The following is a 15,274-nucleotide window of genomic DNA, read 5'->3' on the forward strand; positions in this document are numbered from 1 at the left end:
TGACAAGTATGGATCTATTTGCATTCTTCTACATACAGCCATCCAGTTTGACAGCACCATTTGCTGAATAGGCTGTCTTTTTTCTAGTGTATGTTCTGGCTCTTTTATCAGATCTCAGGTGTCCATGGGTATGTGGACTTTTATGTCTGGGTCTCCAGTTCAATTTCAGTGATCAACATGGTCTATTTTGATGCCAATACTGTGCTGTTTCTCATACCATAGCTCCAAAGCACAACTGGAGGTCAGTAATGGAGATGCTTCCAGCAGTTCTTTTATCAGAATTGTTTCAGCTATCCTATGTGTTGTTGGGGCTTTTTGTTTTGTTTCTGTATTTCCATATGAAGCTGAAAACTATCCTTTCAAGTTCTGTGAAGAATTGTGTTGGATTTTTGTTGGGGATTGCACTGAATCTGTAGATTGCTTTTGGTAGTATGACCATTTTTACTATATTAATCCTACTGATCTCTGTGCATGAAAGATCTTTCCATCTTCTGATGTTTTCTTCAATTTCTGTATTCAATGCCTTAAAGTTTTTACATACAAGTCTTTCATTTGTTTGGTTAGTTACCCCAAGATATTTTAAATTTTTGAAGCTTTTATAAAAGGTGGTTTCCCGATTTCTTTCTTAGTTCATTTGTCCTTTGTATACAGGAAGACTACTGATTTTTGTGTGTTAATTTTGTATCCTGCTACTTTGCTGTCAGCTGCAGAAGTTTCCTGGTGGAACTTTTAGGGTCACTTATGTATACTATCATATCATCTGCAAATACAGACACTTGGACTTCTTCCCTTACTACTTGTTCCCCCAGATCTCCTTCAGTTGTCTTATTGCTCTAGCTAAAACTTCAACTACTATACTGAATAGATTTGGAGAGAGTGAATCAGGAACTGTCTTGTTCCTGATTTTAATGGAAATGCTTTGAGTTTCTCTCCATTTATTTTGATGTTGGCTATGTGCTTTCTGTAAACTGCCTTTATAGTCTCTAGTCTCTCCAGGACTTTACCAAAAATATTTTTAGAACTTTTATATATGGTGATATTTTATTTGTATTAAAATATTATTTGTATGTTAATAAATAAAGTTGCCCGGGGGTCAGAGCTATTAGCAAGCCATAGGAAAGCAGGGCAGTGGTAGCGTACGCTTGTAATTCCAGCACTTGGTAGGCAGAGATGGGTAAGTCTCTGTGTGTTCAGGGATACAGCCATTATTGGATACACATGCTTTTAATCTTAATACCAATCATGGAAAACCTGGAGGCCTATACAGACAGGCTGTGAGGAGGCGGTCATGTGGTTGGGTTTACAACCAATGAGAAGGCAGGACAGGAACTCTATATAAAGACTTTAACACAGGGGTAGCTCTGGTTCAGAGAGGTAGGACCACCACAGGAGGAAGGGTAAGGTTTTAGCTCTTAGCTCTGACCTCTTGGCTTTCTTCTTTGCATTGGTTCTGTGTTTATTATTTAATAAGAAGGTTGGATACATCTACATTTATATCTTTTTCTTACTTGATGGTTCCTTTTCTGTATTTTTAATAAAACTTATAAAGTATTTTTAATAATTATATTCAAACAAAAACTAAGGAAATTATATCAGAAACACAGAGAGCATGCTCATAACCTCTTAAATATCCAACAGATACAATTCGTTGGCAGTGCTATGTTTGTTTTTTTTTTACTAAATTTAAATTATTTTCTAAAGAGTTAAGTCATATTATGACAGTCAATTAGAAACTGTCTTTGTTTCAAATTCACTGACCTTTCATTTGAGTCCACAATTCAACCAAAAAGCAGAATTAAAGTCAGGCATAGCTGTATCTTATTTGCTTTTGGGTCATCTGTTTATGTAAGCTGCTGTCACAAATGCATGCAATAGAAAAGTTATATTTTTAAAGTAATCAGACACATTAGGATGAGCTTTGTAAGGTTTTAAGCAGGTGTAAAATCACCTTTTTCTCTATAATGTTTTAGAACTGTATCTACTGCAGCTTGTCAAATATAAGGACCTTATAAAACTTATTTTTCAAAAGAGGTAGCAATAGTGAAAAATAATGCTAAAATGCTTATAGTCACATATATATGAAATAATAAATATACAGACATATACACATATCTTAAATTCATAGTGCTCAAGAGCCTTGAAAATATGCAATTATCAAAAATGATTTTGTTACTCGGTTTTTTCTTAGGATACAAGATGACAAAGACAGTCACCATGAAGGTACGCAGCTAGCTCAAATGGTAACGCATGGGACTCTCAACATACTTAGAGTGTAATTTCTAATAAAGCAAAGCATCTGGGTGTGGTGGTACATGCCTTTAATCACAGCACTAACAATATTCAAGAGGCAGGTTGAGCTGCGTGAGTTCTAAGTCCGCCAAGACTACACAGTGAAACCTTCTCTCAAGAATGAAGTCAAACAAAGCAAGAAATTTCACATCATTTTATTTCTAAGACATAAGAAAGCTTGTGGGAGGAGGGGCGGGGATCAAAGCTGAAGCTTGCTGTCATAATTAGCTTTAACTAGCAACTTGACCCAGCCTAGCATCACCAGAGAAGGGAGTCTCTCACCTGAAAGATTAACCAGACTGGCATGTGGTCACATCCACAGAGGGTTATCTTGACAGTTAACTGATGCAGAAGTGCCTAGCCTACTGTGGGCAGCACCATTCCCTGGGCAGGTATTAAAGCTGGCCAAGCATGAGCCTGGGAACAAGCTAGCAAACAGCTGTTCCGTCAAAGTTACTGCTTCAAGATCCTGCTGGAGTTCCTGCCTTGACTTCCTTCAATGATGGACTGTGACCTGCAAATATAGGCTAAATAAACACTTTCCTCCCCAGACAGCTTTTGATCAGAGTGTTTTATCATGACAGAAAGGCAACTAGAATGTCTGTTATTTAAATTAGATTATCATCCCTGCTTAAGAGTTAATCACCTGAGTTGTCATTACAAATGGGAATTTTAAATGTAGAATGGGATTGCTTCTGGGCTTTATCCTGGAACAAGCCAGAACAACCCTTTTCTTTGACACAGAATTTTCTTCTGTTTAGGAATAAACAAGGAAGAGACATGGGCAGAGAAGGGCAGAAGAGAATAAGAGCTTCGACAATATATTTCTTAGCATTTTTCTTTAATTCTGACATAATCTCTTAAAATTTTAATTACTTTTGTATTTAACATCTTTTAATTTAGATGTACTTGCAGAGGTCCTATTAATTTTTGTAAATTACCAAGTTTAATTATTTTAGATGATTTTAAATTCCAATTAAATCATTCTGCCCATTTATGACATTTTTAAAAATTGTACTGCCTAGGAAAGCTTGTTAAAATGTGCAAAATTAGTCAATTTGGAGACAGTTAATATTACCCATTAAGGGAAATATAAATTCAAGTTTTCTTTAATTAGATTTTCCCTTTAAAAATAATTGTGAGTTGAATTAAAACATTTATCAAATTCAGCTAGTATAACAAATAATCCGTTTTTCTGGACATGTCTCTCCTTTCTTCAGATTAGATATGGGAGGAATGTCCAGTGGGGGTGGGGTGGGGAAGACTTACAGCAAATTATCAAACAAGCATGATTTCAGAGGTCTGAAAACATAAAAAATGGAATGGCCAGACACTAAAAGGCTTTCAAAGCAATCAAATAAAATGAATTCCTTCAATTAAACAGTTTGAAGGCAAACCAAAAGGGTATTCAACAATATCCTACACCATCTCACAATAAACACACGGACCATCAACCAAACAAGGGAGAGCTGAGCCCCATGAAGAACTCACCAGTATCCCATCACCCATGAAGAACGCACCAGTATTCAACTGAGGAGGCATGCCAGATACTTGGAAATATAGGACCTCATATTAGTCTCTGACACCAAGCCCAGTAACTCCTCCAATGAAAAATGGATTGTCCTTGGGGCCCCACATCTGGGAACCATAACTACTGATTCAAAACCAAAGTTCTCACCTCAAAGAGAATAAAAGAGCATTTATTCTGCTGCCAAATGTGAGTGACCAGGGACAAGGAACATGGATTCAGGTCTCCCCAAACATCATGTTTCACTGTGAAAGTAGTTACACGAGATTTTTTTTGGGTATATAATAAAGAAAGTTATAAATGAAAGCAGTTTCAAATACATTAGTGGGAGCCACTGGTAGGCAGGTTACAGCAAAATTGGGAAAACTCTGTCAGGTTCAGACACTATCTGTTGACATTCTCAGTTTTTGAACTGGTGAAAGCTATTGTAAGGTTTGATAGTTACAGGCTATTATTAGGTCAGACACAGACGTGAACTCTAAGCAGCTTTCAAAGGGACTAAAAATAGCCCAAGATAATTTGTCTCCTGTCTGCAACATCTTAACTCTCCATAATCTTAAAGTCCAATCATTTCATCTGGCCTTATAGAATCTTGAACAATGGTGCAGCTTTTCTCTCCAGGTGCAGTTAATTTGCCCCCGCCCCTCCCCCACACACATTTCTTTTCCTTTTTTCTCCTTCTGGGAACTTCAGTTCACACCATTGTCACGGGCCATGAGAGTATACAGCAGGTGATAACTAGTGTTCATATGTCAACCCACCAAATGAATGACTCTTTGATGGGAAGCCTCACCTGGCAAGGCCATGAGGTTACTGACTATAAATGACCAGTTGCTCCTTGTCTGTGTATCTCTCCTGTGCCACTTCATTTCTTCCTAAAAACTGCATTCCTTCCTTAAGAACAGCTATGGTATCTTCCCATTTACCATAATGTGTACATGTAATCTCATGATTACATCTCTTTTTTTTTTTTTTTTTGGTTTTTCGAGACAGGGTTTCTCTGTGTAGCTTTGCGCCTTTCCTGGATCTCTCTGTGTAGATCAGGCTGGCCTCGAACTCACAAAGATCTGCCTGCCTCTGCCTCCCGAGTGCTGGGATTAAAGGCGTGAGCCACCACCGCCTGGCTACATCTCAATCTTATGGACACACATAATTGTGGATAGTCAAGATGATGATTTCTTATTTAACTGTACAATTTTTATGAATAGAAACATACTAAAGTATGCTTTATACTAGGTCTATTGTTCCATGTGGACTGTAGACACCTAGAGGTCTTGTTCTCCATCCTTAGGCACTGACAAGGCAAAACTGGCCAAAGTGTCCTCGTAGAACTTTCACAGAGTGGAATTGCAGGTGCCTGGCTTTGTTAGATCAAAACCCCTCAGAAGAATTATAACAAACTAGAAGTGGCAGTGCAGGTGTCTGGCCTTGGTATATCTCAGTCCTTCAAGAGATCAATAGCACCTTTGCTACCCTAAGCTTCCTCCACCATCACCTCCCAACTCTGACTCAAAAACAACTAACACTTTGTATTTATTTCTGCACCAGTTTTTAATGCAAGATTTTAGGCTCAGTAGACTAACTATGTATAGGTCCTGAGATTCAGGTGATTAACAGAAAAAAGGCTGTTAACTGACTAACCATGTCCTGATATTATTAATCACATAAAATAGCACAAGTATTCTTTGCTTCTTCCTTAGATCTCCCACTGGTTCAGTTTCTTCCCTTGGAACCCTTGTAGCTATCCCTTTAAGAGATAGCCAGAACTTTTTACAAACCTACAGCTGTTGTCAGCAACCAATTAAGTTAACCAAGTCTTTGCCAAGTGTGACTCTTATCAGAATGCTTGTCCCTGAAAGTTTGCCTTGTAGTTTTTACTAACCAATTGTTAATGAATGGATACATATATGCTTGGGAATTTGTAATGAGTAGTAGAATAGAGATGTCATAGAATAAAGATGTAGTAGAATAAAGATGGAAGAAACAAAGAACACAACAATAAAGAGCACATAGAATGAAGAGCATTGGCCCATGTGTGTGAAGTTATAGAAATCTTTCGCTTTTCCCTCGCTCCTGGGAAGCATTTCTCAGCAGACCCTGGGTAGGGGCTGAGGGCAGGTACCTCAACCCCTACACATCATGGTGTCAAGTGCAAAGCTGTGGATCTGAGTTCAGAGGGCACTGATTCCAGACTCCTGTGTTTCAGGGCAAAGGACTGTACCAGGGGCACATGGTTAGAAAAAAGATATGATTAAGACAGTCAAAGTACTCCCAAGAATGGAAATGGGGTAAAGATCCAAAAGAGTTCCAGATGCACTGGGCCATGCAGCCAAGACCCTTTCTAGGACATTTATATAACACTGGCCTCCCTCAAGTTTGTATATTGGAGGTTTTTCTCTCTCATGGTCTATTTCAGAGGAAGCCCAGGCAAAGGGCTTCCAGTCTTCCTCTGTAAACTGGCTTTATTCATATGTTAATCTTGATGTTTCAGTCTCCCTATTCTCCTGCCATGATATAAAAGAAAAACACAATCAGTCCCTGGAAAACTCCTTTAAGGCGTCACTGCACCTGGTGTAACAAACGATGCAGTGTGTGCGCATGGCCAAAGTGTCACTGCACCTGGTGTAACAAATGATGCACAGTGTGTGCGCATGGCCAAGGTGTCACTGCACCTGGTGTAACAAATGATGCACAGTGTGTGCGCATGGCCAAAATGTCCCTGCACCTGGTGTAACAAATGATGCACAGTGTGTGCACATGGCCAAGGTGTACCTGCACCTGGTGTCATATGACACATAGTGTATGCTTAAAGCAAGAGTCACTTAGTCTCATTCTCTTAGTGTTTTTTCAGAGTAATGAATCTTAGAATTCAGGGGGTGGGGTGGGGAGGCTGAGACAGGGATAGGAAAAAAAAAGGGGGAAATGTAGCTGGACTTCTTTGGGCTGCCAGCTCACAAAAAAACAACACAGAGACGTGTAGCTGGAGAGCTTCTCTCCAGGTCCCGCCAAGACCCGGCAGTCCCGCAGCCCACTTATAAAACAAACACACAGACTCTTACATTATTTAAACTGTTTGGCCTAATGGCTCAGGCTTCTAACTATCTAGTTCTTATATCTTAAATTAACCAATTTCTATAAATCTATACCTTGCCACATGGCTCATGGCTTACCGGTATCTTACATGTTGGTACTCATGGCAGTGGCTGGCGGCGGCTTCCCTCTCAGCTTTCTTGTTCCTAGAGTTCTCTTCCCTGCTTGTCCCGCCTATACTTCCTGCCTAGCTACTGGCCAATGAGCATTTTATTTATACAGAGCGAAATCCACAGCTGAGACTTATTATTAATTATGAAAGCTCAGCCTACTGCTTAGACTTGTCCCACAGCTCTTATAAATTAAATTAACCCATTTATATTAATCTACATTTTGCCTTGTGGCTTTTTACCTCTCTTCCATCTTCCACCTCCTGGTTCCTCTCCACGTCCTCTGTTGTCTCTCTGGCACCTAGATTCGATTTGTCTCCTCTCTCTCTCTCTCTCTCTCTCTCTCTCTCTCTCTCTCTCTCTCTCTCTCTCTCTCTCTCTCTCTGTCCCGCCTAACCTTTTCCTGCCGAGCTATTGGCCACTCAGCTCTTTATTAAACCAATCAGAAGGCGCTTTGGCAAAGACATATCTTCACAGTGTACAAAAAGATTATTCCACAGCAGAAAAAGGCTAGGAACCAGGAGTCAGAGAGACTCCTGGCACACAGACAAGGGGAAAAGAATCTGAGCAGATTGATGTATTTTTACTAAAACACTTTAAATGGCCAATTTCCGGACTATTCTCCTTCTTCAAGATGGAAGCCTTGTGGGCTTTTTCCCACCAAAGGAAATGTTGTGGGAATTTCAAGTCTCCCATTGAGGGGCAGGGTGGGTGGAGCTCTTGTGGTAGGAAGAAATTAGCTTCCTTTTCTTTGTCTGGATTATCCAATTCCCCAAAATAGCCCAAACCAGCCAATTCAGGAGGAAAAAAGGAAGCTATTCCACTCCCAACAGAACAGCTCTGATTTTCCAAATTGGGACACCTCCCCACTCCGGAGAGTCTGTCTCTTTGCCATGTGTGAAGGACTATGTATATGCATGTGTGTTTCTGTTTTCAATAGCATGTGGCTGAGTTTTACTCTTTAAATAGGTAAAAGGAAAAAACCCATTCCTGCAATCCTGATCAACACCACCTTGATGGTATCAAAAGGGATAGAGGTAGGATGGACATATAGACTTGTATGGCGCTTAAGCATACAAATCATCCCGGTTATGTACTTGAAAAGGATTCAAGATATTATTTTTTCCTATGTGCCTCGCAAGAATAATTAAGGAGATTGTAGTTTACTAGGTTTGGAATGAGATTTGCATTCCTAACAGGTATCCAGGAAGTGTCCTTGACACATAAACCTCACTCTGACAAGCATTGCAGATGACATCCTTCCATCCATAACCCTACACCCACACACTACTCTTGTTCACTTTGTACTTCAATTTATTTGTCTTTAAGACGTGGAATCTCATTTAAGTTTCTCATGCTGGATTCCAACCCTGAGGTTAAGCCATCTTTCTGCTTCAGCTGCTTGGGTAGCTAGAGGTTCAGGTATCCAATTGTTCATTCTGAATGAATTACATTCTCTTGACAATTGAGATTTCTTTATATTATTATAATACGTTAAGATGTCAAATACATTTGAAATAAAAGAGAATCCATCAATTTTTTAAGCTATGGAAATTAAGTAACCATAAAATAAATCATTACCAATAGTTCAAGATGGTCAAATTACAAATACAAAGAAAAAGTTTCTCTAATTTCATTTCTTTTTCTTCAGATTAATCAAGTCATTCAAAACTGGCCCTATTTCCTTTTCAGTCTCAAATTCTGTGAGAACATGCTTTAACATTTTGTGTCTCCTTGACCACTGACTGTCAGGACAGGGTGGCTATCTGCTGTGTCATGAAGGCAGCCCTATGGCAAGACCTACTGTGGTGAGAAACTGAACCCTTTGGGATGGTGAGAGGGGTAAGCTGGTAAAGACACTTGCTGCCAAACCCAGCAACCTGAAGTCAATTCCCAGAAATCACATGATGGAAGGGAGAGAACCATGACGCATGCATGTATGTGTGTGTGAGTGCACACGCGCGTGCGCACACACACACACACACACACACACACACACACACACACACACACGCACACATGCACAAATATGAAAGGGAAAAAAAAACTTAACTGAAGCCTCCAACCAGGAGCTAGTCAGGCCTGCCAACAACTATGTGAAGGAGGTGAGAAGATTATCTTTACCTCACTGAGCTCTGAAATGACTGCATTTTCATGACAAACCCTGAGTCAGAAGCATACGGCTAACTGCAATATTATGAGGATCTGGATTCCTCACCCTCTGACACTGTGTGAGATAAGTGTTTTAAAGTAGCTAAATTCAGGGTAATTTATTATCCAGCATTGGACAGCTACTACCCAGAGCCTTGTCCTTAAGTGCTCTTTCAGTTCTAGCTGTACAGCCTGTTCCTCATAGCTGCTATTCCTATATTCTCTGGAGTTCTCTTTACTTCTTATGAGACATTTCTCATTACAGTTAATAACAATCCTTTTACATTAATTTTCCTCTATCAAATTTAGTAGTTTTCCTTCTCTGATTGGACCCTCACAAAATGCCACATAAAACTGATGCTGCTAGTTAAATAACCATCTACACGTCACAACTACTGGATTACTTACCATAACCCAGCTCCTGGAGCTGGGCTCAGTAACTCTGAACTGAATGGACACAGCAATTTCAGATAAAGGGCTGTTAAGATAAGTATTAAAAGTGTAACGGAGAGAAACCACTACTACATCAGATCACTGCTTTCACAATATTTGGACCCATCCCCTTGGAATGTCTCCTTTTCATTTTCAAAGACAACACAATTTCCATTTCACTTTTTCTTTAGCTAATCACATAATCACAACACTGGTATGACACTGTCTTCATTACTGTTCTATTGCTGTGAAAAGACAGCATGACTAAGGCTAGTTATAAAAGCCTTTAACTGGGGGTTGGCTACAGTTTCAGAAGCTCAGTAGGCTTCCCATTATGGCAGAGAGCATGGCAGGCAGGCACGGTGCTAGAGAAGTAGCTGAGACCTTACAACCTAATCCACAGGCAGAAGGCAGAGAAAGAGTGAGACTGGGCCTGGCCTGAGCTTTTGAAACCTCAAAGCTATATATGATAAACCTAAATCCAACATCAAACTAAATGAGAAAAACTCAAAGCATAACCACAAAAAACATGAATAAGACAAAAGACTCCCATGTTCTACAGTCCTCCTCAACAGAGTGCTTGAATTCTTAGCTAGGAGTAAAATGACAAAGAACAAAACAAAGGGAGACCAATTAAGAAAAGTCAAAAGTATCTCTATTAGCAGATGATGAAATCCCACACAAGAGAGACCCTTAGAGACTCCATCAAAATCTCCTCAGAGCGGATAAGCACTTCCGGCAATGTGGCAGTATACACAACTAACATAGGAAAATCAGTAGCCTCTCTGTGTACCAACGACAAAAGTACTGAAAAGAAAACCAGGTAATGAAATTCATTCACAATACACATACAGGCACGCACGTACAAAATACCCCGGAATAAATTCAGACAAGCAGTAAAGACCTCTACAGTGAAAACTTTAAGGCCCCAAAGAAAGAAACTGAAGAAGATACTAGAAAATGGGAATATCCCTCATGCATATGGATTGGGAAAATAAATATTGTGAAAATGGCCATCCTACCAAAAGCAATCTATACATTCAATGCAATCCTTATCAAAATTGCAAGCAATACTTTACTGTAATAGAAAACATAATGCTAAATCTCATATGGAAACACAAACAAGACAGGACAGCCAAACCAATCCTGGACAAAAAGGGGACTGCTGGCAGCAACACCACACCTGATTTCAGTTTTACTACAGATCCATATTAATAGAAACGTCATGATGCCTGAACACAACAGACATGTAGGTCAATGGAATATAATTGAGAACCCAGGTATAAATCCATGCTACTACATCTACATGGGTTTTGTTGTTGTTGTTTGTTTTTGACAAAAATGCCAAAAATCTCACTGAAAAAAAGAAGGCTTCTTAAACAAATGGTGCCATGTGGAGAGCAGATGAAGTCCAGAGTGAATGTGTATTATTGTCATGAGCATGGCCATGTCAAAGACCCCAGTGATTCAGATCACGAAAAGTGCACACCCTTTCCCAGGTCAGGATCAAGGAACTAGCAAAGCTTTCCCTATTCCAAGTACTGATGCTGATAGTATTGCAAAGATCAACAATATCTTCCTCCCTGAATGACTGCAACCTGAGATTGTTCCCTGGCAGAGAATCCCTACAAAGACTAGCCAACCCACCTCCTCATTCAGCTGAATGTAATAACCCACCTCCACACTCAGCTCTATAATAAATGCATTGAGTTTGGGCTGCTGAAAACAGCTCACCAGATACCGGCTTTTCCGTAGTATGTCTGTTGTTTCTTCATTCCTCCATTGCCCCATCGGGTCAATCCCAAAGCTGTGCAGGTCATGGTTGTGCTGGGAATATTGGGTATCAACTTTCAAAAGAAAGAAACTAGATCTTCATCTGCCACCCTGCACAAAACTACCTCAACGTAAGATTTGATACTTTAAAACTACTAGAGGAAAGAGCAGGCAGTATACTTCAATGTATAGGCATGGGTAAGGACTTTTTAAATAGGGCTCCTGTAGCATAGGCATCATGGCCACAGTCAGCAAATGGGATGGATCTCAAAGGCAGCCCATGGAATAGGAGAAAATCTTTTCTAGCGACACACTCAACAGATTTGTGTCTAGTTCCTAGAATATACAAAGACCTAAAAAACAAAACAAAACAAAAAAATCATCCTAGGCATCAAGAAAACAGACATTTTTTTTTTTTAATGGGCTACATAGGACCAGAGCGATAATTCAACAATTAAGAGCATTTGTTGCTCCTGCAGAGGATCCAGGTTTGGTTCCTAGCAACCGAACAGTTGCTCACAACTGTCCACAACTACATTTGCAGAGGATGCAGCACCCTCTTCTTACCTCCTCAGTACTAGGCATGCACATGGTACACATGCAGGGAAAACACTTTCACAAAATGATTTTTTTTAAGGTGGAGGGGCCTATGCAACCAGAAAAAAAAAAAAGTTTCTCAAGACAAGTACTACAAATAGTAAACATTTTAAAAGGGTTTAATATCCTCAGCAATGAGTGACATGCAAATTAAAATTACCTTAATATTCCATCTCATCCCAGTCAGAATGCCCATCATCAATACAAATAACAAATGCTAGCATGGTTGTGGAGAAAAGGGTATCCTTTTACTCTGTTGGTGAGAGTGTAACCCGGTGCAGCCAATTTGGAAATCAATCTAGAGGGTCCTCAAAAGTTAGAAATAAAAATACCTAATATGCTGAGCATGATGGAGCATATCTTTAATCCCAGCACTCAGGGGGCAGAGGCGAGGCAAGTGGATATCTGTGAATTCCAGGCCAGCTAGGGGCTACATAGAGAGACCCTGTTTCAAAAATAAATAAATAATGCTTTAATACAGCCATAACACTCCTGGGCATATACCCAGAGGTTCCATATCACTATAAGTAACAGGTGAGAGCTTGGTCCTAAACAAGCCATGTGTACTACACCTTCTAAGATTTGGGAACGCTGAGGAAGAATGGTCAGAAAAAAATGTAAGAGCCAGAAGATAGGGAAGAAGAACGGGAAAATTCTGGCCTCCAAGACACGACGAAGCCAATGTAGCCAAGAGCTCAGAACTGTTATAATTATTTGCACTGGAAGTGAACAAGAAGAGCCCTCCCAACAGTCAGTCATGAATGAGGAGGGACTCATGGGACCCTAACCCTTAATGCATTAGCTACAGACCGACTCTGGAAGAGAAGTAGCCATTGTCTTCAGTTGTGGACCCTAGCGAACCCACCGGGTTCCAAAGGATAATTCACACAGACGGTCCTGGTCAAGCCCAGGCAGACAGAAGCAAACAGGACATAAAGGTGGAGGGAGCAATTAGTAGGGGAGGTAGCTGTAGAGGGGTTAAGGAGATGAGAGACAGTGGGGTGGGAGCAACCAGAATGAATTAAATGCATGTATGAGAGTATTAAAGAACAAGATTAATTTAAAAGATTGAATAAGGTGTGACTTTAGCCTTTCTCCAAGTAAGGGCGTGCCCACAGGCAGGTGTGATTAAAAAAAAAAAAATCTACCTAACTAACGGCAAACAACAAATTCACTTTTTAGTCCCAAGAAACATCAAAGTGCTCCATCAGAGTGGTTCAGTGACAAAAAGAGCCCAGTAGCGTCTATCAGATGGGGCGCGCTGCCCTGCCGCCTTTTCCCAGCCTCTCGGGCTGGACCGACACCGGGCGGGACGCACGCCGATGACGTCATCGCACCCCAGGGCGTGACCGCCGGACGCTACCATTGGCGGAGGTGGCCTCACCCTCCCAACCGCTGCTGGGCCGGGCCCTGGCAGCCGACTCACCTTCCCGTTGGGCTGGAAAGGGAGGCCCGGGTCCTCAGTGGTGGGGAGAGGGCAAGCACGGCCTGTTTCCTCCGCAGCTCCAGCGGCGAGCCCCGCGGCGGAGAGGGCGGCCTCATAGTCGGGGAAGGGGTTGGGGAACGCCCGCTCCTCCATCTCCGCCTCTCCTCCGAGGTGCAACTTGAGTCTCTTTGACATGGTCTCGCCCATGTCCGCGCGCTTTCCCTGCCCGAGAGCTTCAGGGCACGGCGCGCAGGCAGGGACAAACCTCCTGGAAGGCGTTTGGGCCGGGGCTGCGCGGCGAAGCCTGCCTGGCGGCCGGTGGCTTGCACATCTGGAGGCCGCCGGCGCGAAGAAGCCGAACCTCCTCCAGCCTTGGCCCGTCACGCCCTCCCGGCAGCTGCTCGCAGCCTGCCGGACCGGCCGGCTGAACCGCAAAGTCTCCCGGTGACCGTCGTCTCTCCGGCGGCTGTGTCCTTCCGAGAGGTTCTAGAGAAAACCGCTCGCCCCGCGAAGCTCACGTTCCGGTAGGGAAAGCCTGTAAAGATGGGTTCATTCAGAGTGTGAGCGGTTCGCAGACCAGGGAAAAGCGCATCTTCCGGAGGCTCCAGCATCAAACGGACTGCATTTTCACCAGCCCAGCCTTGCCACCCGTCCGTGTCCTCGGCCCCTGGTCGTGCGCCAATCACAGGAACAGCCGCTGCTTTGTTTGATTAAAAAAAAAAAATATCTCTTCTAAAGAAAAGAATTTCAAAACGGCCTAAAACAGGGAAAGGATAGCCTCCCGAGGGAGGGGGCATACAGTCCCTCCCATTCATCACCACTGGGAGGGGGGTTGCTTGGAGGAGGAGCCACAGGCCTTTGTTTTGTTTTGTTATGTTTTATTTTCATTCTTTTTGTTTTGAGTAAATGCACATCTTTGGTAAGGAGAATTCATATGGAAGAAGGTTTATTAATCATCTAAATATTGTATAGACCAGAGAATCCCATAATCACGCGATTCACATAATTGGCCAGCAGAATAACATGGATGGCAAACCGGACACAAGCAAATAGATCTTTGCATTTCTATAACCACAATATGTAAAGTCACAGCCTTTACTGGTTCTGTGTGTTTTGCACCGTTTACCTAGGACCAAATCTGTGTAATGATTTGAAAGGAAATATCTTATTTCATTTCTATTTCATTTAATAAACTTTGGTACTTGATAACAAAATGTTTCTGCCCCCTGGAGAAATCAAGTTAGTACGCAAGAAAGCCAAGAATCAAGAGCAGCCTAACTGTGTAATTTTTCGAGTCCAAGCAAGGTACATGTTTGATATAATGCCAAAAGTGACATGATGGAACACTACCAAACAGCAAAGATTTCAGTCACTCCCGCCTTCAGCCTCAGAATGGAGCAAAGTGGAGAAGGTTTAGGTTTTCATGTCTGTCCTTTGTCATACATGCAATACACACACACACACACACACACACACACACACACACACACACACACACACACACACACCCCAAGAGCCTTATTATGAAAGTTTAGATCAGAGTTGTGAAAGTCAGACCCTACAGTCATGGAAAGGGTGTCCGAACTGGCCTACTCTGGTGATCAGATGGCTGAATACCCTAACTGTCATCATAGAGCCCTCATCCAGTGACTGATGGAAGCAGATGCAGAGATCCACGGCTGGGTGCCAGGTGGAGCTCCAGGAGTCCAGTCAATGAGAGAGAGAGGAGGGATTCTGTGAGCAAGGGACATCAAGATCATGATGGGAAAATGTTCAGAGACCACTAGCCAAACTAGTGGAAACACATGAACTATGGACCAATAACTGAGGAGCCCCCATGGTACTGGACAAGGCCCTCTGGATAGGCGAGACAGTTGT

At 41.8% G+C, this 15,274-nt stretch overlaps 1 protein-coding gene across 1 annotated transcript in view; it reads right to left on the reverse strand.

Moving 5' to 3' along the window:
* The window catches only part of Lancl2 (LanC like glutathione S-transferase 2), a 60,036-nt gene extending 45,450 nt beyond the window's left edge, over positions 1-14,586 (reverse strand). The window contains exon 1 of the mRNA XM_052722120.1: positions 13,397-14,586. Within this exon, the coding sequence (XP_052578080.1) occupies positions 13,397-13,603 (207 nt within the window). The 5' untranslated portion in view covers positions 13,604-14,586. The remainder of the gene's footprint in view (positions 1-13,396) is intronic.
* Between the last annotated feature and the right edge of the window lie 688 nt (positions 14,587-15,274).

Source organism: Peromyscus californicus, unplaced genomic scaffold, assembly GCF_007827085.1.
Source record: "Peromyscus californicus insignis strain IS unplaced genomic scaffold, ASM782708v3 Scaffold_6__1_contigs__length_162567912, whole genome shotgun sequence".
Classification (NCBI taxonomy): domain Eukaryota; kingdom Metazoa; phylum Chordata; class Mammalia; order Rodentia; family Cricetidae; genus Peromyscus; species Peromyscus californicus.